The 27,117-nt window shown below is 43.1% G+C and overlaps 1 protein-coding gene across 4 annotated transcripts in view; it reads right to left on the bottom strand.

Annotated features, from left to right (window-relative positions):
• ADRB2 (adrenoceptor beta 2) overlaps positions 1–20,406 on the bottom strand; it is a 97,249-nt gene extending 76,843 nt beyond the window's left edge. For 2 of the 4 annotated variants that reach the window (XR_009539621.1, XM_060143930.1), the window contains exon 1: positions 18,980–20,406. Coding sequence is in view for 2 of the 4 variants with exons in the window: in XM_060143930.1 (XP_059999913.1) it covers positions 18,980–20,168 (1,189 nt within the window). In the remaining 2 variants the exon portion in view is untranslated. Of the gene's footprint in view, positions 1–5,306; positions 5,562–18,979 lie in introns of those variants that run through there. The other 2 variants (XM_060143931.1, XR_009539622.1) reach the window with 2 other exon arrangements.
• Positions 20,407–27,117: the final 6,711 nt, after the last annotated feature.

Below are 27,117 nucleotides of genomic sequence, written 5' to 3'. Positions count from 1 at the left end.
GAATTTAATCCTGACAAGGATTAAATTAGATAATACATTCTGTGCTTGGCAGTGTATGTGGCACACAGAGATGCTTGGTGATACAGCTATTATGAATATTAACCACTATCTGTTCTCCACAGGTTTTTACTTTCCTGTATTACAGCAGTTATTATCATTCCATTTTTGGGCACGTCCATCCCTTTCATTAAACTGTGAGCTAGTCAAGACTGTTATTGACTGAATTGTGTACCCCCCAAATTCATATGCATTGTGTACCCCCCAAATTGATATGCTGAAGTCTAAACCCTCACTATCTCAGAATGTGGCTATGTTTGGAGGTGAAGCCTTTGATGAGGTAATTAAGTTAAAATTAGTCCATTAGGGTAGAACCTAATCCAGTCTGACTGGTGTCCTTCTAAGAAGAGATTAGGACACACAGATAGACACCAGGGATGTGGGTATACAGAGGAAATATCATGTGGCGAAGCAGGAAGGTGTCCTTAGAGGAAGTCAACTCTGCCGGCACCTTGATCATGGATGGCCAGTTTCTAAAACTGTGAGAAAATATCTGTTGTTTAAAGCACCTAGTCTGTGGTATTTGTGATGGCAGCCCTAGAAAACTAATACAGAGACTATGTTTTTATTCATTCATTCAACAGATATTTATGGAGCATCTATTACGTGCCAGGCACTGATCTGTGAAATAGGGTATAGAGTGCTGAGAAAACAAGGAAAGAAAAAGAGCTTCTGCTCTCAGGAAACTTATAGCCTAGTGGGAGAGATGGACAATCAAAAGATCACATGAGTAGTGTGGTAAGAATGAGGGAGAGGTTGCTGTGCTCTGAGGGTGCATGATGCTGGATGGGGGTGGGGGATGGTAAGAGAGGGCTGTTTAGTTGAATGTACTGTTTTATCCTCAGCACAGTTGCTGCAGTGCTGTGCTCACAGCTGATAACTGTAAGTCTTAGTTGGCTTTTGTTGAAGGCTACAATCTCTCAATTCTCTACGTGGAATAACTAGAATTTTTAGCACTCAAGGAAAGAGAGCCCACAGGCAGATGCTGCCAAGTGTGACAGTTTATAGGGCCCCACGAAGCTGGGGCAGTAGAAGGACTGATGGATGAGAAGAACGAGGAAGTTGTTCTCATCTCAGCCCTGCCACAAGCTGGTGGTGTGGGGACCTACTACAATGCCCTTGTCTAGACCTCCGTTTCCTCATCTTCAGCAATGATGAGGCTGGGCTGGAGTAGTTCACCTCTAAGATCCCTTCCAGCTCTGTGAAATCTTTTCTGAAGTCTAGTTCATATAAGACTAGTACTGAAAAGAGGAAGGAAAGGACAGAGGGAGGCAGGGATGGGGGAGGGAGAAGTGGAAAGAAGCTCCACCATTATTTGCTACGGGACCCTGGGCAAGAGGTTGCCCCTGATCTGAACCTCAGTTTCCTTTTTCTTAAAGTGAGGAAGTTATTTACGTTTAATATTCCTTTCAGTTCATGAAGATTTTATAAGTCTGTGAGTATTTGGAATTCTTGAATCTTCCCTGAGCATTAATTTCAACAGGAAAACACCCTTGGGTTAAGAGTGTGCATTGAAGGTAAACCTGATGGCCTCTGTTTCCCTGTGCACTCCATTCAGTTGTGAACACTTACATTGGCTTATCTTTCAAACAGGAAGTTTTAGAAACACAACTCTTTACTAACCACAAATCTTAATAAATAGATCATCAACTAAGTCAATCCGCACTGAAAGAGGTCACAAAAAACATACAAAACTAAGGGTTGGTCTATAGATATTTCGTGGAAAGGAAGTAATGTCTTTTTTCCAACTACTTGCAGTGAGAAACAGTTACTCCAGGTACCTTAAAAGCCAGGTTCTATCAGAATGGTTTGCACAGAAAATAGATCAATTAGAAAAAAATTAAATTGTCATTGTCCAACAATAGGGAGTTACTTAAACTACTTTTGATACATCCATATGAAACTTTATGCAGCACAGAAAATAGTGTTTAAAAAGATTGTTTTAATTTTTATGGAAATATGTTAACATAAATGTTTCAGACATTACATGAAATTTCTAAAAATCTTAAAAAAAGATTGTTTTATAACATGTGGAAATACAGTATAGAGAGAAATTAAAAAGCAGGATATAAACCATAACTTAGAATAATCTTAATTTTTAAATATATACTATATATCATATATATGTATACACACAGAAAAAAAAAACCTGAAAAAAGAAATAATCCAAAATATTAACAGAAGTAAAATCCAGAAGGGGGAAGTATGAGTGATTTTTATTTGCTTCTTTATACTATTCTGCATATTCAAATTTCCTTCAGTATGTACTTACTTGTTTGTTTAGTTTGCTGAATATTTAGAAATATTCAGCAAATATTTCTTATGTATCAACTATGAGCCAGTTGTGTTGTCGAGACTAAAGACAGAAGCAAATCTCAGCTCTCCCGCAGCATACCCTCTAGTGAGTGGACACAGATAATAAAGAAAAATAAGTAAACATGCAAGATGATGCAGATGGTGGTCCATGCTGTCAGTGCCTCCAACCAAGGGGATGGGAAGGAGAATGCGTGGGGTCCTGCGTCAGCCTTGGTCAGGGAAGGCAACCCTGAGGTGGTGTCTTTAAACTTGAGACTGAACAGCACAAAGAAGTCTGATCTGGGAGAAGAGCATTCCAGTCAGAGGGAACAGCAAGGTTGCAGGGACCTGTCCACACATAGGCTTGGGAAGAAGTTTGACTTCCTACTTTAGCTGCAGCGGGGGCCACAGAGAGCTTTCCCATGGGGAGTAACAAGGTTGCACGCCCCTCAGACAGATGACTCTGGCTGCAGAGTGGAGAGAGGCTCCTGCTGATAGAGGCAGAGTAAAGCAAAGAGACCTACTACGAGACATGTTTTCTTATAATTTGCCAATTCTGTGACATCAGTTTCCACTACTGTAAAATAAGGCAGTAGGGCAAGGTCAGTGATTTCTAAGAGCCCTTCAGTACTTAAAAAATAAAAGCATTATTATTTTGCACACCTTTTAAAAAAGTGTGTAAGCTTCTTAAACCCAGGGCCTAAGTCTTACTCTACTCCTCTTTTGATTCCCTGCATGCTGCCTTGCACCTCACAGGACTGAATGAAGGGACATGCTGTGGGCTGGTATCACTTGAGGTGCATCATTACTTCCCAGCCTGAGTTTCCACTGTGCTTCTGTGGGCTCACCTGCTGAAGCCTTTATCCTGAAAGTAACAGGGAGCCACTGAAGGCTTTTCAGCAAAGGTTGACTTCTGTGTGTTAGAAAATTCACACTGACAGTGATGAAGGGGGTCTGGAGTGGTCCACAAACAGAAGAAGCACAGAGACAGAGACAGACACGTTGCTTCCTTGAGAATCCCCCTGGGCTGTGATACTGAGACCTGCCAGTGGGAAAAGGACACCTCACCTGCACAAAACCACCTCGACAGGGGGCCTTCACACACTGGGAGAAAGTGCGAGATTCCGCCGATTTATAGTTGGGGGGAAATGAGGCACAAAGAGACAAGTGGCTCATATGCCAAGGATTTCTGGCTTCAGGGCCTCTACTCAGCTAATGTGAAGCCAGGCTGCACTTAACATGTCATGGGGCGGGAGGACTTTTGCTTGTGCCAGAACAGAAGGGAGCATCAGGGGCTGGGGCAGGGTAGGGAAGGGGGAAGACACGAATCCTGGGCAGAAGTGGTGACAAATGTTCCAATACCTTCATTTTGACACTCCCATAATCCAAGAAGGGCTAAAATTGGCTGTAGAGCTTGTGTTACGAAACCAGAGCAGGTCAAACAAAAGAAATAAGCAAAACTTGAGTCAGCCGGATGATAATCCTTGTGGTGAGCATGCAAATCCAAGCGAAAATAGATCAGAGACATTTTCCCAAGAGACGCAGAACTTGGAGATCCTGGAAACAAACCCATCACGTGAAAGATGGGGAGGCAAAGGAGGGAAGGGAGGTTAGCATCACACCCTGGAGAAGGAGGCAAACTTTGCTGGCAGAGCCAGGACTGGGACTCGAACCCAGCTCTCTCCATTCTGAGATCAGAGCTCACATCACTCCTTCAAAACTAATTATGGGTCTAACGTTTTATTTGCCAAACCTACTGATAGGCAAAAGAGCAGGAGGCAGTTAAAGTGATTTCAAAGCACCCTGTGTATACTCAGTGTGGCCATGCGCACACACACACACGCACAGAGCTTTAGTTTGGCGAAATCTTTCTTTAATTAAGTACTATGGACTAATTAAATATCTGCATTCACTGCCCCAAATCAGAGGCACAGCTCATGGGACCTAGAAGCTATCCTAGTCCAGCCTTTTTATTTTATAGACAAGAACTGGAATCCAGAATGGATGAAGTTGCAGTCACTTAAACCAAGAACCAGGGCACCCTGCCCCTGAGTTCAGTGCTCTTTCTAGCCCTGGCCCTAGCACCACAGGCAGGAAAATTATAACCTTTAATACACATGCATTACTTTATGTTCTTCAGCATGGATTCTCAAAGGGAAGGTGTTGGAGACAACTTCCAGTGTATTACTTTGACTGGGGCCTGAAATCTTGGCACACTGATTAGTGAATTTCAGGAGAAGGCTTTTAACTTCTTTAGAAGTTTTTACCATGATGATAACAATCACAGTCTTCCATTAAATAAACATTTATTGAATGTCCACTATGTACCAGTCACTCTGCTGGGTCATTTATGTACTTTTAATTTCTTAATTTTCATAGTACTATGATACAGGTGTCATCATTCCTGTTTTGTTTTTTTTTCCCCCCACAGTGGGGAATACAGTTTGGAAAGTTTAAACATTTTGTCCAGGTCATAGACTCAGGAAGCGCAGAGCTGGGATTTGACCCTCTGTTGTCTTTTATTATGCTGAGCACCTAAGATATGAAGTGATCTGTACTACACCACGGATACTGCATGGGGCAGTCTCATAGTTCTAGAGGTGTATGAGGCTGGGTTTCTCCAGATCCCATGTTTTTCTGGGCTGCTAAGTTCAGCTGTGAGCTCTATGCTACATCTCAGGTTTATAAGCCACTCCCAGAGGCTCAGAGTGGGGTTTCCGACAACCAGGACCCAAGGTAGCTGGGCTGGGCTATGAAGAGGCCCAGACCAGAGCAAAGATCATTAACTTGTGAGGACTAATCTCCTAGAAGGATTTGGCTTATAGATGTGAAAGGAACATAGTAACAGTGACTCCAGGATGGATGGACTCAGACGGCAGAAAGCATATAGATCATGGGACAAAGTTGTTTTTTTTTTTAAAAAAAGTTTTATTTATTTATTTATTTTTGGGTGTGTTGGGTCTTCGTTTCTGTACGTAGGCTTTCTCTAGTTGCGGCGAGCGGGGGCCACTCTTCATCGCGGTGCGTGGGCCTCTCACTGTCGCAGCCTCCCTTGTTGCGGAGCCCAAGCTCCAGACGCGCAGGCTCAGTAGTTGTGGCTCACGGGCCTAGTTGCTCCGTGGCATGTGGGATCTTCCCAGACCAGGGCTCGAACCCGTGTCCCCTGCATTAGCAGGCAGATTCTCAACCACTGTGCTACCAGAGAAGCCCTTTGGGACAAAGTTTTAAAGAAAGGTTTGCTGTTCTGTGTTTTATGTAAATAAAACTTTCATAACAGACCCGGAGAATTTCCTACACATAACAAGAATTTCCTCTAACGTCCCTGATGGCATTTTTGTTTCTGCTTTAATGTCTCCAGGAACAGGGAGCTCATTACCTTTCAGACTCTTGTAATTGTTAGAAAGTTGTAGTCTTCAAATTAGATCAAAAATCTGTCTCCCAGATGTGTTCATGCATTGGGTCCAGATCTGCTCTTCGGTTTACAAAGACTAAATCTGCTTCCTTCCTACTCAGCAAGACTTTGGATATTTGAAGACAACATTTATTTTTTATATCAGCATTCCCCAAAGTGCGCTGAGCAGAGTAGTAAGTTTTCACAGTGTTAATAGGTGTCCTCTATAAAACAAGCATATCAAAACAAACAGACAAAAGCCCATAAATAGCACTCTGTGGGCATGCTAGGTTAAATCAGGTCAACCAGATACGTTTCCTGCAAGGCTGCTCAGGACGTTTACTACGCTGATGCAGAGTATGGATTCCAAAGTGGAAATACTGGGCATGCAGTGTTTCCCAAACTTGCAACCTCGCAGATTTTTTAATCTCAAAACCCTTTTTTTCCCCCAGTATACCTTTTACTATTTTCCGTATATACTTTTAGAAACTCTGTTTGGAAAATGCTTCCCTACACAAGTCTAGGTTCTTACTCTTTTCTCCAAGCTAAAAAGCCAGGTTCCTTCAACTATTCATTTTCAGACAAAGTGTTGGGTTTCCTCACAGTCTTCCCTCTGGTTCTCTACTAGGGCTATCAGTTTAAAATACAGGATGCCCAGTTAAACTTGAATTTCAGGTAAACAATGAATAATTTTTTGGTATGAGCATGTTCTATGCAAAATTTGGGACATACTTATATGAAAAAGAATTTGTTGCTTATCTGAAACTGGATGTCCTGTATTTTTATCAGCTGAATCTGGCAAACCTAGAAGGGCCCCGAATGCCCTTCTTCCCTTGAAAAATGTGGCCCTCAGAGCTGGGCACATTATTTCAGATGTGGACCAAGACAGAGACAATTGATAACTTTGTGAGCCACCATCAACTCCATTTTCCCAGAGACATTTTTAAAGGGATGATAGAAATATTTTTTGTAGATGATTAGAGGCCAATCTGAGACTGATCCAGATATCTTTCTGGATCTACTGGCAAAATGCAGAAGCCGATTTCCCATCCCTCACTCCTGTTCATAAGTATACTTAAGTTTCTCTGGTGTGAGTATTAGGGAACTCGATCCAAATACCATTTATAATTCCCTTTTCGTGGTCTGTCTTCTCCATTAGACCGTAAGAAACTAAAACAACAGTGACCAACCATGTCTACCTCAGTCATGGCTGTATCCCTGGTAGTTAGTACAGGTTCTGGCATATAGAAGTCTTCAAACATCTTTTGAATGAATGAATGAGCAAATTAGTCACACATTGCTTAGAAAGCTAAGTAAACCAGATAAGCTTACACTCTGAGGAGAAGAGATGGCCAACAGGAGCTTTCCTTGTGGTTGGATTTGTCATCCACTCCAAGCTTTCCCAGATCCATTAAATACAGTTAACCTGTGCTGAAGGCACCTCTGTTGGAAGATATGTGTGTAAAACAAGAACACCTAATTGCTCTGACTAAAATAATTTCAACCCAACACAAGCCATTTTCAAGAAATTGAAATACTTCCTGGAGCCTGCAATTTTTATCGAGGTGTGGAACTTGGCCCTTAAAAGAAGGCTGGGCTGTGGCCCAATGTGTGTGGGATTGGGGCAGCAAATCCCACTGGGTCTTCCCACAGGAACATCCTGATCCCAGAGGAATTGGGCAGAGTGAAGAAGGACAGCCTCAGTGGAGCCCTAAGTTGCCAGCAGGGCATGTATGGGAAGCTGGACATGTGATTCCATAGCTCTGACTTGGTGAAAGTGCATCTGGTGACTGTCATGAGGAGCCCAGAAGGCTTGGAGCTTCTGCTCTAAGCCATAGTTGATAGAGCTGGGCCCTGCCTACTCTGAGCTTGAGCTCACACAATCTCGGGGCTTGTCAGTATTGAAAGCATCCTGGGGACTGTCCCTGGAGCTGGCAGTCACTTATCTGCTGCTTGGCAGCTGTGGCTTCTGTGCTGGGGAGTGTTAACCATAAAATTTTAAGTTAAAATGCAGCAGAAAGCAGGAAAATATAGTGAGAAGAGTCCTGGGTCCTAGGAGGGTAGCAGAGTGTGAAAAAACTTCTTTTTTTTTCTTCATATTTCATATGAGTATGAAGACCTAAGTTTAAGTCCCAGCCCTGCCATGTCTTAGTGCCATGCCCTTAAGCAGGTTTTGAACCTCAATCTTTTTATCTGTGAAATGTGAACAACCATGTTGACCTCAGAGTTATGAGGATTAGAGAAGATGGCATATAAAAAAGCCCTTTGTAAACTGCTAAGTGCTGGATCAATGTGAGGGATTTGCTACAACAGTAGCCCCATGAGCATAGTGCTGTGGCCTTCAGTCCTTGATGCATCTGGTACTTTGCTGCTGTGACAGCATAAAAGAACCACCCAACTGAAAGAAAAGAAGGATGTTCCTTACACAGCCTGAAGCAAAATAAAAAGAGCTTCAAATTACATTATATAATTCCTTTTAATTATGGAGGAAAACATTTTGCAAGCACATATTTGAAAACATAAAATATCAGTGGGTAGGAGTCTTTAGAATATATACATAAAAAAATCACTTGGGAACATCCTTAAGACCCTAAGATGTAAGGCTCTAGGTGAGCCTTTAATTCTGCATGAATGTTTCTGTTGATCTCCCTGGAGCCTGTCACTGCCTCTGGTCAAGGCCTTTGCTGGTAAACAGGAGCAAAACTACAAGTGTCGTTCTAGTTCATTTGAGGGAAAATAATGCAGGGTATTGTGGCTGATAATTACTTGCTACTTCCTCTGCTGTGAGATGGTACACCCACTGGGGGAAAATTTGTATGTGTAGATATGTATGTACATGTGTTTTCTGTGCCAGGGCAGTAAGGGACACCTCGTCAGACATCTTGCCTTGAAAAGGCTTTCTTTCCTGGCTTTCTCTTTTTCTTCTTCCAGTGTCACGTTTCACACAGTGGTTAGTTATGGAGCACATTACTTGGAGTCCCATTGCAATCCCCATAAGGACCCACAGACCTCTGATTGTGGATCCTTATGTTAATATCTTGGTATAGCTGACTCTGTGCAAAAATTACTTCAGGCCTGGAGCTGGGCAGAGGCTCTGCTTATAAAGTTCTGGGGGGGCACAAGGCAATCTTTATGCAACCTGACCTGCCCACCCTCACCTCCTTGCCTGGGCCAAGAATCGTGAACGATCCTGTTCTGGAAGAAACCCCACCTTGCCACTGAGTGCTTTGAGCCAAGAGAAGGGGGAGCAGAGCTGGAGGCACAGGCATGAGGCCAAGCCACAAAGCCCAGAGCTCCAAAGTCAGAGGGTTCAGATCTGATACACCATTTGCCTTGTCCCTGCACCGTGTACTGGCTTTGATAGGCCTGATGGTACCTGGCAAGGAAGGTGTTTCCCTGCCTCCTGATGCCCACTGGATTTATATGTACCATGAATATAAACACATAAGAGTATGTTCACAGAGGCAGAGTTTGCAAGTGAATACTTATATGTAAGTGTGCATTTTAGGAAAACATACACAAGTGTACATAGGAACACATATGTGTGCACTTACCTATGTGAGAATGCTTTTGTATGGACAAGCATATCTTCAGAGAGTCTTTCAAAATATACATCTGATCTCTGCTGTAAACATATCAATGGCTTTTAAATGCTTTTAGGATAAAGAACCAAAACCTAATGCAGCTTATAAGGCCCTTTATGTGTGGCCCTGCTATGCTCTCTCTCTCTGCACACCTCTACACTGATCTTTGCTTAGTCCTTCTTATGCATGAGGTTTCCTTTCACCACAGGACCTTTATACATGCTTTTCTCCCTGAATGGTAAGTTCTTCCCTTCTCTCCTTTTCTAGAAATTACCTAGTCATCCTTCAGCTCTCAGTTGAAGCCTTACTTCTATGGGGGAACCTTTACAAACCTTTCAGAATTAGTCAGATTCCCTCAAAACACTCTGAATCTCTACATAGAAATTGCCACAGTTAAAAATCTGTCTTCATTAAAAAAGAAACTTATCCCTCCCATTACACAAACTCAATAAGGGCAGAGATAAACTGTTTTTGTTCACTCACTGATCTTCAGCACGTAACAATTCCTGCCACTTAATAAGAACTCAACAGACATGTATTGAATCAGGGGTGTATACATTTACCTAGGAAGAAGGGCCAGTATAGGAACTTGTGTGCCTGTGTGTACTTAGATAGCGGTGGGACCATGATTACGTGACATGGCATATTTTCTCATTTGGAGCACACGAAAGTGTGCTTAGGAATACCCATGTGTATTTATCTAAGGGAGAATGTTTAGGTTGAGTACACCTGTGTCCTGTACGTGTGAACATATTCATATGGGAGTATACACAAAAGAACATAGATGTGTCCGTACATCTAAGTGAAAATGTATGTGTATATACTTGTGTTGATATAGATGTAGGCATCAATGTAAAAGTCTGTGTGTGTTATGTGTGTTTATTTGGGTATGTGCATATATGGAAGTGTATGTATATGTATGAATCATCCTGCAGCTGGGTGGGTCCTCCTTCAGATTTCTAAGTAGGAGGGTTTATGTAAATTAGGCAAATTGATTCAGATAGACTTTAGTATGATTTGACTTAATCATAGCAGAGTGTCCAGGAGGAAGGAGCACTGGACTAAGAGTCCATCCCTGCAGCAGAATCCTTTTTTCTTCCTGTGCTGCTATTTCTTGGTCTACATGCAGAGGGTTCAGGACAATGAGACAATGATGCTGTTGTGGAGGTACAACTGTGTAGATGCCATGTTGTCACAAAACACATTTTAAATCAAGTGCCTAATTGCTCAATGCACTTTATTATCACCTTCATCTTTCATAGTAACTTTTTATCATTTATAAATTATATTCATCTACATTGTTTTATTTGATAACACAGGGAAATTAGGATTCTGTTTATTTGACAGAATGGTTATTTTTGTGAATGTATGCAGATGTACAGGATCAATTTTTACAAGCCTACATTTTGTGTTCTTGAGCAGGAAGAGTGGGCAGGGGAAGACAGTGAGATCCCTAGGTACCCAAATTGCCATCTTAGGAGCACCTGCATCACAGTCCTCTGGGGGAAGTAGTGACAAAATGCAGATTGCTGGCCCCCAACCACAGTCCTGTTAGAATCTCAGGGAAGGGGGTCAGGAATGTGTATTTTCTCAGTGCAGATCATTTTTGGCCTCTGTAAGGTTTGGGACCCACTGCAATAACAACATAATGTCAAAAGACTCACTACCTAAACCAACAACACAATTTTATAGAAAGAAATTTCTAAGGCTGCCCACCTCAGGCCCTCGAGATTGACCCTTGCTTGGTTTTCTTAGGTTGAGGAGGCTAGGTGAGCATCTGGATTTATAGAAAGACACTGTGGGAACTAAAACAAGAAAGGAAGTCTGACAGGCTTATTGTTGCAATACGTATTGTGAGAACTGTGAATCTCTCTCAAACAAAACAATAAAAACCCAGCAGATTGTCAGGGTTGACTGTAGTATTTAGAGACATCTAGTAGAATTTTTATAAAGAGAAACACTAGGCAGTCGCATAGAGACAGAATTGTCTAAAAATGAAGGAATCTCCCCAACAGCAGTTGTGGCTTCTGGGCACAAGGCCTGAGGCTGCAACGCCAATATGGTGTGGTAGAAAAGAAAGCAAGCAGGGATTACCTAGGACTCCAATTCTGCTTTGTCATGGGTGTTGCCGTTATGATTTCAAAAACTGTTTTCCCTTCCTGGAGAAATGAATACATGCAGACACTCCAGTCTTTCCCTCATAGCACTAGAAAAATAATAATAAAACAAGCCACGAGAGATGGTCATCTCCAGGTCCCTGTGTTACCTTGCCACTGACGTTGCCTCTTGGAATCTGGGGTCTCTTAGTACACTAAGGGCGTATGCACTCTCTCAATGCCCCTCCTACCCTGATATTCTCTATTGTGGAGACTCAGATGCAGACACAGACCTGGGCAGAGAAATGGAAAGAGCACCCCATTTCCAGCTGTCAGGAGCTTCCTGACCCTAAAGCAGTGACTTGACTCAGCACAAACCCATGTGCTGTTAGCAGGCGCCTCCCTCTGCCTCCTTCCTGGCCTTGGTGGGGGGAGATCACTCAAACTGTGCCTGAATAATGGTGAAAGAGTGTGCTCCCAACTCTCAGCACAGATTCTAAATGCAGATTCTCCCAACTCTCAGTCTGGTTTCCTAGCTTATACTTAGCCACCGCCTACCTAGAGGGCATAGGCTTGCCCCTTAGCTCCAAGGCTCAGAAATCCATCGGACCTCTCTGAAAAGAGTCCCTGGAGAATAAAATAAAATGCACCCATTAAAAATCTCCTCTCATCATTGTCTCCCTCCTTCTTTCTTACCTGATCCCCAACAGGAGGAAATATTGCCTATCTTAATGGTAAAGCACACGGGCTCTGGCTCAGAATACATGGGTTTTCCTGCAGTATGGTCTGTAATCTTCAGCAACTTAGTTGATCCCTTCGAGTCTCAGTTTCTTGATTTCTAAGATAGGGACAAACATAATAGTACCTATTTTGTAGGGTTGCTGTGAGTACTAAATGAGATCATGCATGAGAATTGCCAAGTACAAGGCCTAGTTCATGGTAAGTACACTGTGTTTATTAGCCATCATGATCACAGCAAGTGCTCTATGGAATGGAAACCTGCTGTTGCACTTTTCAAATGGTAGGTATTGGTCACTATAAAACTTGATTAGACTTATTTTAACACAAGTCGACAGGCTGGGTCAGAGGCACTTAACAATGCAGAAAGAACCCTGCCCTGGAAGTTTGGTGGTTAGTTTCTCATGCTCTGAAAGCAGATCAGAGCCCGTGAAAGGAGCTTTCAAAGAGACAAGTAAAGCATAGAAACATCTTTTTCAACCACCAGTAACAGGAGAGGGAGCATTCTGTTTAATTTACAAAATTTATCTCTGTAACCTTGTTCCTCAAAACGTGGTCCTTGGAAAAAATCCATGGGAACATGCTAAAATGCAGATTCTTAGGCCTCAGCTCAGATTTCCCAATCCAGATGCTCTGGAAATGATGATTCTTTTGTACTCCTAAAGTCTAAAAACTGCTAAATACTCTGCCAGGCTAGTAGCAATTACGATATCTGGATCATATTATATATAAAACATATTCAAGGAGGCATTTGTTAAAGTGTTATCAGTGGGTACAAAATTGTATGAATAATAATCATGTATGAATAATCTAATTCTGTTTTTATTTAAAAAAATATTTCTACCCATAGCCATGCTTAGGACAAAGGCTAAAAGTATATACATCACATTTAACAATGGCTGTCTCTAGGTGGTAATGTTGTATGTGATTTATCTCATTTTGTGCTTTCGTATATTTTTAAGTGTTTTACAATGAGTTCTGTTACCTTTTTTTTTTTTTTTTCCTGTGGTATGCGGGCCTCTCACTGTTGTGGCCTCTCCCGTTGCGGAGCACAGGCTCCGGACGCGCAGGCTCAGCGGCCACGGCTCACGGGCCCAGCCGCTCCGCGGCATGTGGGATCTTCCTGAACCGGGGCATGAACCCGTGTCCCCTGCATCGGCAGGTGGACTCTCAACCACTGTGCCACCAGGGAAGCCCTCTATTACCTTTTGAACAAGGTAAAAATGTGCTTTTAAAATAAGAGCCATCCAGCCAAATGTGCAGCACTGAAGACTTCCTGAAATCTGACAGAGTTTTGGAGAAAGAAGGAAATGCAGGACTTATGTAAACCAAACCATCTCTGCTCAGAGATGATTAAACAGGTCTAGAGAAGGGAAGTGACCTGCCTGAGGTTGCCCGGTGATTAGGGGTAGGCTATACAGTTCCCAAGTCTTCAGGACCTTAGGCCAGAGGGCTTTGAAGTGCTCCCTGTGCTGGCCAGGGACCTGCCTCCCTTCCTTTCCGTCCTGTGAGGGTGACGGAAAGACCACAGGAAGTGCAGTGATTCTGAGTGTGGAGAAGGATGTAATAGACTTTGCAGAGAGGACTTTTCAGCTCTCATTATTTTCTCTCTGGGAGTTAGTAGGTCATTTTCAAAAGGCATGGGAAGAGCAGCTGATGAAAAGGTTTAATAGTTTGGAAAACTGCTTAACCGTATTGCTCTATTTCTGGATTTCCCCCCATGGCCAAGGACTGTTGAGATCCTGATTTTCCCCAGAGGTTTCCTGGTTAGGAATGTAGTGAAACCTCTGAAATCCCAAGGAATTGGGGAGAAGGCCAGCTGGAGTTAGGGAATGGTCTGAATACTTTTTAAGAACATTTAGGTCTGTTGTTTTCAAGGACATAGAATCACAGATTTGGAAGGTTAGTCCAGGCCCTGCTCAGTGTAGGAACCCCTTGTGCTTCATCCCACACAGAGCTTTATTTGGACTTCTCTTGAATGCTTCCAATGAAAGGAGACTCACTACTCTGATAGAGAACCTGTTTCACTCTCAGAAAATTTTTCTTTCCCCTGAGCTGGAATCTATCTTCCTGTAGTGTTCTACTTGCCTTCTGGTATTCATCTAAAACAGGTATGCTCCTTTTTCCCAGATGGTCCTTAAATATTTGAAGGCAGTTATCATGTACCAAATAGTCCTTCACAGCATTCTCTTCTGCAAGCTGACCACCCCCAGTACCTTAAACCATTATTTATATGACAAATGTCATCAACTCTAATTAGAAACAAACTGTTGTCTCTAATTAGCCTCTTAATTAACAGCTATATAAATTCAGAGCTAAGCAGAGCTTAGAGACCACCTGCACTAGCCTCATTATTCTACAGATGAGCAAACTGAGGTCCACTGAGAAAACAGGAAAACTGCCTTACCCAACTAGAGAGAGAGAGACAGAGAGAGAGGAGAGGCAGAGTTGAGACCTGAAATCTAGTTGCATGAATCCCAGTGCAGGCCTCTTTTTGCCTCACCCGGCTTTGTGTTATTTGTGAGACGCAAGAATTTCTCAAGTTCTTGAAAGTGGCTGGGAAGTTTGTTCTCTTAGATATTTCAAAAATTCCTCCTTAAAATTATATTTGCACTGTTTGTGAAATAGGGATTAGCATAGGGCTGAATTTAGTGGAGGTTATACTGTCAATGGAAAGCATCCTTCAAAGTGTATTAACTCTCATTGCTCTCTGCTGTCAGAAGTTCATCTCCATTGCCCTAAATGCTAGCTCAAAATGGCCAGCACATGTATAGGGCCACCTAGGCCTGCCAAATTTTCCATAAGGTCCAGATACCTGCTCAATGTAGGAGACCTTCCCAACTCTGGAACCAGAAAATGAATTTGCCAGGACGTGAAGCAGGCTGTGTTTCTGCTTTACCCTGTGCTTGTTTTAAAGTTTCGTATCCTCTTTTCAGTCTGGACTGATTCTCTGATGAAAAGACAAAGCAAAGACTCAGAGAAGCAAACTAGACACTTCAGTGATTGGTTTCCTTTCCCAGTCCACAGCAAACTCTGCAGTCACATGCTTCCAGGGGAACATTCCTCCCTGCCCCAATCCACAGCAGTCTCCCTCTTCTCTCAACAAGGTATTGCATTTCCAGTTTTTACACTTGTTCTGGCATGGATTATAAATTGCCTCATGCTGCTCCCTGGTTTCCATGTGTGCAGGAATCACTGCACCTGGGTTCCAGTCCTAACTCTGCAACTAGCTGGCAGTGTGGCTTTGGAAGGTGACAACCTTTCTGAAACTCAGTTCCCTCATTTGTTAGATGAGGACAGTTTTGCTACCTACCTCATAAGACTGTCAAGGTCACATAATGCCTAAAAGGTGCCTAGCACAGTTCCTAACATTTAGTAAGATTTTAGAAAAGATATCTATGTAGTATTATTAATATTATGCTCCAGAATTCAGAGACAGAAACCTGTATTTTTCTCCTGCTGCACTCAGTAGTTGTAAATACCCCGATTGATCCTGGTCTAGTCTTCTTTTGGCAGTAGATACATCGGAAACATTCTAAGCATCGTGTAATGACAGTTCCTATTTCCCAGCTCCCTTTTCCCCAGATTCCCTCTCTCAATAATGATCTCAGTAGGGAGGCCCACCCTGTCCTGCCACTTTGCACACCTGTCAGCTTGCATCTCAGCATAAGGTTCTCATTTGACAGACTCTGAGAACTTGCTGTCCAGGCAAAGACAACTTTATGATGATGAATCCAACACAAACCTTATGTAAGCAACCTGTCAGCAAACAGAGGGACAGGGAGACACTGACAAATGCCCACCCCCAAAAGAAACAAAGCAGAACAAAAGGAGAGAGAAAGCAAGGAGTTCAGATAGGCCTAAAATGCTCTTGCTTGTCAAAACCCTTAAAACTGGTCAATGTTCTTATATTTAAAGTATTCCCAAATGAACATGAATTAGGCTAAACTGCCTTTTAGCTGAGAGTCTGTGAACTAACATTCATAGCAGAGTTCTAAACTGAAATTACATTAAAATGCATCTCTAACCAAAAGAGTATATATACATTGTTTATTAATAATATTTATTGTCCATGGGACTTAACAAATGATGACGGAAAAGTTTCCAACATTTTTTTCTTTTAAATAAGACTGTGGGAAATTTCTACCTGGAGTGGCTTGAAATCCCTTCAGGTCATAAAGAGTTAAGGAATCTCCCAATTTCCCTAAATGCTGAGGATATCCTAGTGAACTCTTGCCGAGAAAAAGGAATAATTCTTTCTTTTGTCCCTATCGCAGATTATATGTTTATTGCCTGCGTTTTGTATTAAGGATGTGAAAGAACTAAAAATATCTGCTGAAATGAATTTGTTAATGTGACAACCCCAGGGAAAAGCTTCCGCAATTGAGGGTGAGGGAAGAATTCAATGACAATGTGGTGGAGAGCATACACCAATTCCTGGTATGACAGCCAGGTTCGCTGGCTTTAGCCCCATCTCTGACATCCTTGGCTTCTTACTTTGGGCAGGTCATCCCCCCCTCACAGGCTTTTGGTCTCTTTGGATGTCAGATGCTTTCTATGCTTTCTCTTGCAAGTCTGATATCCCATGAGGCTATGAGGAGTGTGAAGATTAGCTGGAGAAGCTGCCTGCATCTCTGAGTGCAGGGCCCAGAGCAGGAGAAGAATGTGATAATAGGTATGAAAGCCCTTGGAGAAAAAGCAAAGCGCTAAAGGGCACACGCTCTCCAAGGCTCGATGGCACATTCTAGAAACACGGGCAGCTAACTTTCTCTTGAGAGCTCAGGACTCACCCAGAAACACCCCATCACTGAGCTGACAGGAAGCAGAGGAGACTAATGCTTTTCTGGTTGGGGACCATGGCTGGGACAGAGGGAAGAAAGGAGTGGAGTCAGCTTCATGAGTGAGTGAAATGGCAATGAACCCTGCAGGCTGATCCTCTCCAGGCTGCCGTTGCCAAGGAGGATGATCCACTTGGTCAAACCTGGGCCAAGCTGTGGCTCAGACACACAGGCAAAAATAGAAAGGGGGTGGTAGAAGAAATGTGTTTACTTTTGTGATTTTTCCTTTACGTGCCTCTTAACACTATTATAATCTCTCCACAAACAGGCAGTAACGGCTCACAGTCCTCGCCTTCATTGATAAACCCTCCAAAACAATTCATGTCTCACAGGCAGTATGTGGGCAGCTGGAGAATCAGCTTGGCAGGCAGCGTGATGGAGTAGAAAGAGCATTGGCCCGGGGTCTGTCACTAACTGGGTGAACCGTGAGAAATTCCTCTCTGACGCTCTGCACAATGAAGTGGTTACATTAGGCAGAATCTAAAAATCTGTTTAGATTTTTGAAGTTTCTAACTGTAGTTCTCAGCCAGGGGTAATTTCATTCCTCAAGGGAAGGGTACTTGGCAATGACTGGAGACATTTTTGGTTGTCACAACTCAGGGGATGCACTGGCATCTAGTGGGTAGAGACCAGGGATGCTGCTGAACATCTGACAATGTGTAGGACAGCCCTTCACAATGGAGAATTATCTGGTTAAAAATGTTAATAGTGCGAGGTTGAGAAATTTCGATTTGTACAGAAGTGACTAGAGTCACAGGGAGAGGGGAAAAAAGGGACAGCAGTTCAGAGGAGGAGGGGTCAAACCCTGTTTCTAGGTCATGAGGTATTCACCAGTTAAGTGTTTCCCAGCTTTTCTCCCTATAACCCACGACCTTTTCATTTCCCTTGGAATTACCGGGCTATGTTTGAGTAGCTTTTTCACAAGAACTTTCTTATCCTTAAAATGCCAAGCCCTGATGCAGTACAAAGATCTCTACTGTAAGACACGGCAAAGATAAAAATATAAGCACCTACAAAACAAGTAGAACTGGAAGGTGGGCGGTGGGGGCACATGAAGGGACACAACAGATGCCCTTAACTCTGTTTCCATGAGTCAGTGTTTCTGATGTTACAACACAAGAATAATACCCGTAGGAAGAGCAAGATGAGCTGTGCTCAGGGCGGGCAGAACTGATGTGGGGGCACCAGCGTCAGGAGAGATACAGGTTTACAACAGCAGATTCAAAGGCAAATGAACAGGTTAAGCAATCAGTGCGTGTCATTCCACATTAAGTCACTGGGAAGTTATTGCAAATAGTTACCTGCGGTTTTCAGTGGGGGAGGCAGCCACACTCCAGTCAAGGGGTTTTGGAGAAACAGGTGCAATTAAGTCATGGTCAAACAATTTATTTACTGTAAACTTTAGACTTTGCTCAGGAAAACAACCAAAGCTGCCCCTCAAATTCCTGCCTACAACACCCAGTTTGAGCAAATAAGAGGGGCGGGGAGAGTCCATGTTCACAGCAAAAGGTCCGAGAGACTCGAGTTTGTCCAGTCCAAGGGTGCAGGAAGGAAAGTCTCCTTCAGATACAAATTACCAGCAGCAATATATTACCCCTAATACTTGATCAATGAGGTAGATATGCGGGAAAAGTCATTAAAACATAGCAGCCCCAGGTCCTCTGAGACTGAAGCCCTTCAGACATAAACTTACGAGTTCCATGCAAAGAGGAACTGAACTGTACAAGAAACAGTCACTCAAATACGTTTTCTCTTTTTTACAACTTAAAAAAATAAAAAGGCAGAAGGATATCCTTCCTCCTGCACATCTCTATACAAGTTTATTCTAAATTTATTACACTCAAGTTAAATAGTCTGTTTAGTGTTTTGTTGGGTGGGGGGAGAAGGGGTCTTAAAAAGTAGAAAAAGCGCATTACAGCAGTGAGTCATTTGTACTACAGTTCCTCCCTTGCGAATCAGTGTTATCATTGGGCACAGTACCTTGCCGGTTCACAAAGTCTTCCGTGCCTGGGAGATCCTCACACAGCAGTTCATTGTCTTTCTCCTCCCCCAGGTGATATCCACTCTGTTCCCCTGGGTAGTCAGTTCTGCCATTGCTGTTGCTGGAGTAGCCATCCCCAGAGGCCTTCAAGGAAGACTTGCGCTGGCACAGGAGCTCCTGGAAGGCAATCCTGAAATCTGGGCTCCGGCAGTAGATAAGGGGATTGAAAGCAGAGTTGACATAGCCCACCCAGTTTAGAAGGATGTAAACTTCCTTAGGGATGAGGTTATCCTGGATCACGTGCACAATGTTGACAATGAAGAAGGGCAGCCAGCACAGGGTGAAAGTGCCCATGATAATGCCTAAAGTCTTGAGGGCTTTGTGTTCCTTCAAGCAGAACTTGGAGGCCCTGCGTTGTCCGGGCCCACTCCGCCCATCCTGCTCCATTTGGCTGATGTTCTGGGTATGGAAGCGGCCCTCAGATTTGTCGATCTTCTGGAGCTGCCTTTTGGCTACCTGGAAGACCTTGGAGTAGACGAAGACCATGACCACCAGGGGCAAGTAGAAGGACACAATGGAGGAGGCAATGGCATAGGCTTGGTTCGTGAAGAAGTCACAGCAGGTCTCCTTGGCATAGCAGTTGATGGCTTCCTGGTGGGTGGCCCGGTACCAGTGCATCTGAATGGGCAAGAAGGAGGTAAGGCCGGACACGACCCACACCATCAAAACGACCACCCGCGCCTTATTCTTGGTCAGCAGGCACTGATACTTGAAGGGTGATGTGATGGCAAGGTAGCGATCCACGGCGATCACGCACAGGGTCTCAATGCTGGCTGTGACGCACAACACGTCAATGGAAGTCCAAAATTCACACCAGAAGTTGCCAAAAGCCCACATTTTCATGAGGATGTGGCAGGCCCCAAAGGGCACCACCGCCAGGCCCATGAGCAGGTCAGCACAGGCCAGGGAGGTGATGAAGTAGTTGGTGACCGTCTGCAGACGCTCGAACTTGGCGATGGCTGTGATGACCAGCACGTTTCCAAACACGATGGCCAGGACGATAAGCGACATGACGATGCCCATGCCTACCACCCACGCCTCGTCCCGTTCCTGTGTGACGTCTTGGTCCGGTGCGTGGCTTCCGTTGGGCGCCAGCAAAAAGACGCTGCGGTTCCCGGGCTGCCCCATGGCGCGCAAGCTGGCAGGGAAGCGCACGGGCGGCCAGCGCACCAGCCGCCCCTCAGCGAGCGGACTTCCGGCGGGGCGCTGCGGGCAGCAAGCGGGCACCTGGAAGCCTCATTCAGCGGCCGTGGGGTGGATGTGGTGGGGGCGCGTGGTGTTCTCAGCTCCGGGGGTGCTCTGGGCTCGCGGTGCCAGTCAGTCCCAGCCTGCGCTCTGGAGAAACAGCCTCGGAGTGCGCGCTGCCCGTTATGGGCACAGGGCTTTAGGGGAACTGCCCTCCCCGTGACGTGCTGGAACTTTTGACCAATAGCGTGTGCGGGAAGCCCCGAAGGGGCGAGGCCCTCCGCCCCTTCCCTCCTCTCTCCCGCCCCCTCCGGGGGGTGGCCCGGGCGGGGCACCCCGCCCCCCCGCCCCCCACGGCCCCGCCGCTCTCGGCGGGCGGGCGAGCCGGCCACCGCTCCCTCCCGGCTCCCTTGGCTGGCGCCGAGGGCTGAAGCTGGGGCTGGCGTGCTTACCAGCCAACCCAGGAGGTGCTGGTTCTTCCGTGGCTGCTACCTGTCTGCGCGGGGCGCCTGTGCGGCCTGAGATCTCGGAGCAGAGGGCGGTAGGCAGGCCTTCCTTCCCGTTCGGAGATAGATGAGAGCGCCCACCGAGACACGCACCGGACAGGCAGTGTACCCCGACAGTCATGCACAGACTTACACGGAACTAGAGCCACAGACATTCATACACCCGTCCAGCGCACCGACAAGTGCGCGCGCAGGCACAGAAGCCGACCGGCACAAAGTCACCCCTGTCCCAACACAGAGACACGGCCGGGGGCAAACCAGGAGCACCCAGAAGCACAAAGACATGGGCACACACACAAAAAGAAGTATGTAAACAACATGCAGACACCCACTTGGAGGCAAGCAGTGCTCCACAGCTAAGGACTTCCCATCCAGGTACTCCAAACTTCTCAACCCTGCATCCCGGACATCCACTCCCTCTTCCCCAACACGGGGGCACGCGGCATATTCCCTTTCAAACATTTGGCAAGACCACAGGAGGTGACTTCAACAGCAGTCGATTTCCTCAGCACGCTTGCCGTCAAGTACTTTTGGTGCCCTCCTTGGGAATTTGCAGGCATTGAGACATAATTTTACACTTGGGATTTCATTCGAAGCTGCGGTATACACGTATGTGCATGGGGACGGAAAGTTGTATGCTTTAATTTTTAATTCTAGGGAGTGTGGCATCACTCCATTATCTGTTAAAATGAAAATGCGTTGAAAATGAGATTATTTTCCTTTCAAGTTCAACTTCCTCAGTAATCCCTTTGCAACTAGAAAAATCATCTGCTGGGTAGTTGGTTGATCTGTTGGGCTGAGCCATATGAAATTGTCACTGTTCTGTTGTGTCTGACTTTAAAAAAATGGCAATTTCATATGGCTCAGATTATTAAGAATGTGTTAACATTAAGAATGTTTTGAAACCACAGAAAGCAAAAGATAATTTCTCTTAAAAAAAGAGTCAGACCAAATCTTCAAACTAGGGTCTTTGCCATGAAATACTATCCTTCGCATCTGGCATATGCCTTTACTGTTAAAAGGAAAATATTTTTCAGGATTTGATTTCACATGTATCAGTTGTGCTTTTGAAAAATGGAAAGTATTTCACGCAGTGTAACCAAACATTTTCTAGATTACGTAATAACATAACTATGGCTAACATTTATGGAACATTCTGCTATCCGCTTTTCATGCATTATTCCATCTAATCCTTCCCACAGTCCCATGGTGTGTGTTGTTGGGGGGGTGGGAGGGTGTAACTATTTTTAGCTTAATTCACAAATGGGTCTCAAAGAAGAAAATAGTTTGCCCATGGGCACAGGGCCAGGCAGTGCCAGAAGCAGGAGTTGAACCCAGTTCTGTTTGACTCTAAAATCCATCTTTTAATTCTTTCAATGTACTGTATCACCGCATGCAGAAAGGAATGGAGGATGGGGAAGAAGGATCACAACTGGAATTGGAATATCAGCTTCCAAATCCCCATCTTAGAAGTTTCTAGCTCACATTCCTTAGACAAATTAAAAATGTGGACTCTAATTTCCTCCATGTCTAAATGGGGAATAAAGTCACTTCTATTGATCTGAGTGAGAATCCAATTATATAATGACAAACATAATAGTGTTTTACACGTATAAATGCCACACAAATATAGGTTATAAATAAAATTTATATAAATTAGTAGTCTAGAATATGTTGTTAGTGTTCTCTAATAGAACACTAAGATACTTTAGGACCAAAGTAACTTGGGCATTTACACTAGAAGTATAACTCAGAAACAAAATTTAACCTACATGCCCTTTTTAACTTCCTTCACTAGCAGAAATTGTTTTTGCATGAAAGATGCCTTAAAAAGCAAGTAGTTTCCATAAAAGCCACGTGTATTAATTAAGAATGTATTATGTTCACATAGTTTGCAAAATATACCCATCCCATATTTGTGTTTTCCAAAATTGGCTCTGGTGTGATGCATTTTAGGAAGAGGCAGTGTGCATTATGCAATATTTCTTTAAATATGTATCTACCCCAAACTGTGGAACTGAGCCATTTAAAGCCTCCTTCCTCTTTGTGAAGCTATGGAATAAATAAGCATATTGTTTAAACTTCTCATAACAAAAAAGGAACAAAGAAAGCCCTTTTAGGACAAACACTAATTGATCATTTAGATATACACATAAGTCACTTAAAAATTTAACTTTGATTATTTTGGTAAGCACCTTTAAAAAAACCCACAGACATTAAATCTAGAAGGGAGGTCTGCTCATGTCAACAAAGTTCCGGACCATTGTCTCATCAGCCTTGCCAAACGGACAATACCTCTCCCTCAATCTCTTCCCCTTTCTTTTTCCTGCATCACCGCGGCTGGTAGGAATTTCAAAATGTCTTCACGCCAAGAGTCTTTTTCCTGACCTCCCTTTTAGAATTATAGGATTAAAGAGAGTTAGAATGGGAAAGAGTTTAGTAGATCATTTACTTTATTCCCCCCAGTCCTCCATTTTGCAAATGAGGAAAATGTCCAGTCAAAGGTGGCAGGGAAGATTGGGAGTCCAGGTCTGTTCCTGGCCTCACACGTTTTCACTGCCCAACATTGTGGCGTCATTTCCCAGCGGAAGAATGTGACCAGCACTGCTTATTGAGCTTGTGGTCTTAGAGAGCTCATGCTTTAGTTGAACTGGAAAGTTCTTAGTAGATTAAATGCACTTTTATCTGATATAAGAAAAAGCAGGCTCTTTTATGGTGACTGATAGTGTCTAATTACATGTATTTTGTCAATCCCTTAAGACACTGATTTGTCATTTCCTGCCTGCCAAACAGGAAAAAAACCCCACATTTTGATTTACCAAACAAATGTTTGAATAGGAGTAAGGCTGTGTGAGCCAGGGAACGCTCTCACATGAATATCTGGACGCTTTAGGAAAATCTTATCCTGGTCTTGGCTTGGACAAGATTCCTTCCATCTTTTAAAACATTTTTTTGTTGCTGTTGAGGTGTAATTGACAAATAACATTATATTGGTTTCAAGTGTACAACGTAATGATTCAGTATTTGTATTCACTGAGAAGTGATCACCTCAATAAGTCTAGTTAACATCTGTCACCATGCATCATAGTTAACTTTTAGGATTTATTCTCTTGGCAACTTTCAGGTATGCTCTACAATATTACTGACTACAGTCACCGTGCTGTACATTACATCCCCGTGACTTATTTATTTTATAATTGGAAGTTTGTACCTCTTGACCCTCTTCACCTGTTTCACCCTCTCCCCATCACCGCTCCCCTCTGGCAAATACCATTTTGTTCTCTGTATCTATGATTTTTGTTGTGTTTTCTTTTGTTTGTTCATTTGTATTGTTTTGTAGATTTCACATGTAAGTGAAATCATACGGCATTTGTTCTTTCTTTGTCTGACTCATTTCACTTAGCATAATTCCCTTAAGGTTCATCCATGTTGTTGCCAATGGCAAGATTTCATTCTTTTTTTATGGTAGAGTGGTAGTCCATTTATGTGTGTGTGTATATATAGATAGATAGATAGATTCTATCATATATCACATCATTTCATATCTCCCTTATCCACTTATCTATCAGTGTACACTTAGGTTGCTTTCTTATCTTGGCTATAGTAAATAATGCTGCAGTGAACATGGGGGTGCATATATCTTTTTGAATTAGTGTTTTTGTTTTCTTCAGATAGATACCCAGAAGTGGAATAGCTGGATCATACAGTAGTTCTATTTTTAATGTTTTGAGCAACTGAACCCCCATACTGTTTTCCATAGTGCACATTTCCTCCAGCAGTGCACAAGGGGTTCCCTTTTCTCCACATCCTTACCAAAACTTGTTATCTCTTATCCTTTTGATAATAGCTGTTCTAACAGATGTAAGGTGATACCTCATTGTGGTTTTGATTTGCATTTTCCTGATGACTAGTGATGTTGAGCATCTTTTCATGTGTCTGTTGGCCACCTGCATGCCTTCTTTGGAAAAATATCTACTCAGATTCTCTGCGTATTTTTTTTAATTGAATTATTTGTTTACTATTGGGTTTTATGAGTTCTTTATATATGTTGGTTAGTAACCACTTATCAGATATATGATGTGAAAATATTTTCTCCCATTCAGTAGGTTGTCTTTTCATTTTGTTGATTGTTTCCTTTGCTGTGCCGAAGATTTTTAGTTTGATGTAGTCCCACTTGTTTGTTTTTGATTTTGTTGCCTCTGCTTTGGATTCAGATCCAAAAACTTTTTGCCAAGATCAGTGTCAAGTAGCCTACCACCTATGTCTTCTTCTAGGAGGTTTATACAAAGTGGATACAGAGGGCATGTACCTCAACCTAATCAAGGCCATATATGACAGGCTCACAGCAAACATCATACTCCATGGTGAAAAGCTGAAAGTTTTTCCTCTAAGATTAGGAACAGAACGACAAGGATGTTCACTCTCCCCACTTTTATTCAACATAGTATTGGAAGTCTTTGCCAGAGCAATTAGGCAAGAAAAAGAAATAAAAGGTATCCAAATCAGAAATGAAGAAGTAAAGCTGTTACTATTTGTGGATGACATTGATTTTATATAGAAAACCTTAAAGATGCCACCCCAAAACTGTTAGAATAATTGAATTCAGTAAAGTGGCAGGGTATAAAATAATATACAAAAATCGATTGTGGGACTTCCTTGGTGGCGCAGTGGATAAGACTCTGTGCTTCCAATGGCCCAGGTTTGATCCCTGGTCCGGGACCTGGATTCCACAGTTAGATGCTGCAACTAAGAGTTTGCATGCCACAACTAAGGAGCATGTATGCCGCAATTAAGACCCAGTGCAACCAAACAAATAAATAAATAAATATTAAATAAAATCGAGGGCTTCCCTGGTGGCGCAGTGGTTGAGAGTCCGTCTGCCGATGCAGGGGATGCGGGTTCATGCCCCGGTCCGGGAAGATCCCACATGCCGCGGAGTGGCTGGGCCCGTGAGCCGTGGCCGCTGAACCTGCGCGTCCGGAGCCTGTGCTCTGCAATGGGAGAGGCCACACAGTGAGAGGCCCACGTACCACAAAAAAAAAAAAAAAAATCGATTGCATTTCTATATACTTAACAGCAAACTATCAGAAAGAGAAATTAAGAAAACAATCCCATTTACAACTGTCAAAAAGAATAAGATACCTAGGAATAAATTTAACCAAGGAGGTGAAAGATCTGTACACTGAAAATGATGTCATTGATGAAAGAAATTCAAGAAGACACAAAGAGAATAATATTCTGTGCTCATGGAGTGGAAGAATTCATATTGTTAAAATATCCATATTACCCAAAGCAATCTACAGATTCAGTGCAATCCTTATCAAAATTGCAATGGCATTTTTCACAGAAATAGAAAAAGCAATCCTAAAAATTGGAACCACAAAGGCCCCAAATAGCCAAAGTAGTCTTGAGAAACAAGAATAGATCTGGAGTCATCAAGCTCCCTGATTTCAAGCTATATTACAAAGCTATTGTAATCAAAGGAGACACAAAGATTAATGGGACAGGATAGAGGACTGAGAAATAAACCTGTACATATATGGTTAATTAAGTTACAACAAAGGAGGCAAGAGTATACAGTGGGGGAAAGAACAGCATTTTCAATGAATATTGTTGGGAAAATTGGACAGCCACATGCAAAAGAATGAAACTGGACCACCGTCGTAACACCATACGCAAGAATTAACTCAAAATGGAGTAAAGACGTGAATGTTTCCTAGAAGAAAACATAGGCGGTAAGCTACTTGACATCAACCATGAAGAGTCCTTCCATCTTTACAATCCTCTAAGCAGAGAAACATCTATAGATTTTTTTCTAAATGATGGTCTCAAATGTTTGTCTTTAGTATTATCTCTGTACAGTATCATCTCATTAAGCTTACATTAAATGAGACTAAATGCATGCAAAGCTTAGCATGCTGCCTTGGAAAAGAGATAGCCATTACTGAAATCTTATTTTTGAATCAAAATGTATATATACAATACATGTCTTAATCAGATCATGTTGTGAAAAGACACTTTGAACATAATGAGTAATTCATTTTTAATTTGAATTTCTGTGAAAATGAATTTAAAAAGGGATAAAACTTGGTTCCTTAGAAAGAAGAATGATCCTAAAAATGACCATCATCACTGAGTTACATAGCTGGATGGGATGTTAGTGGTTTTTGAATGAAGCATCTCACAGCCTAGTCAGCTCCTTCCACAGTGCAACCACCAAAACTCTTTGACAGCCATCTCTAATGAAAGCAAGCTCACCAGTTCCTTTCATCAGTGTGTATTTCTCCAACTATCCAGATATTGAACTGAAATCCATCTTCTGATAGCTTCTACCCATGGATCTTAAGTCAGCCCCCTTGAGGCCACTCAAACAAGTCTCCTCTCTC

The sequence above is a fragment of the Lagenorhynchus albirostris genome, chromosome 3 (assembly GCF_949774975.1).
Source record: "Lagenorhynchus albirostris chromosome 3, mLagAlb1.1, whole genome shotgun sequence".
Lineage (NCBI taxonomy): Eukaryota > Metazoa > Chordata > Mammalia > Artiodactyla > Delphinidae > Lagenorhynchus > Lagenorhynchus albirostris.
This window is presented reverse-complemented; position numbering and strand designations above follow the sequence as displayed.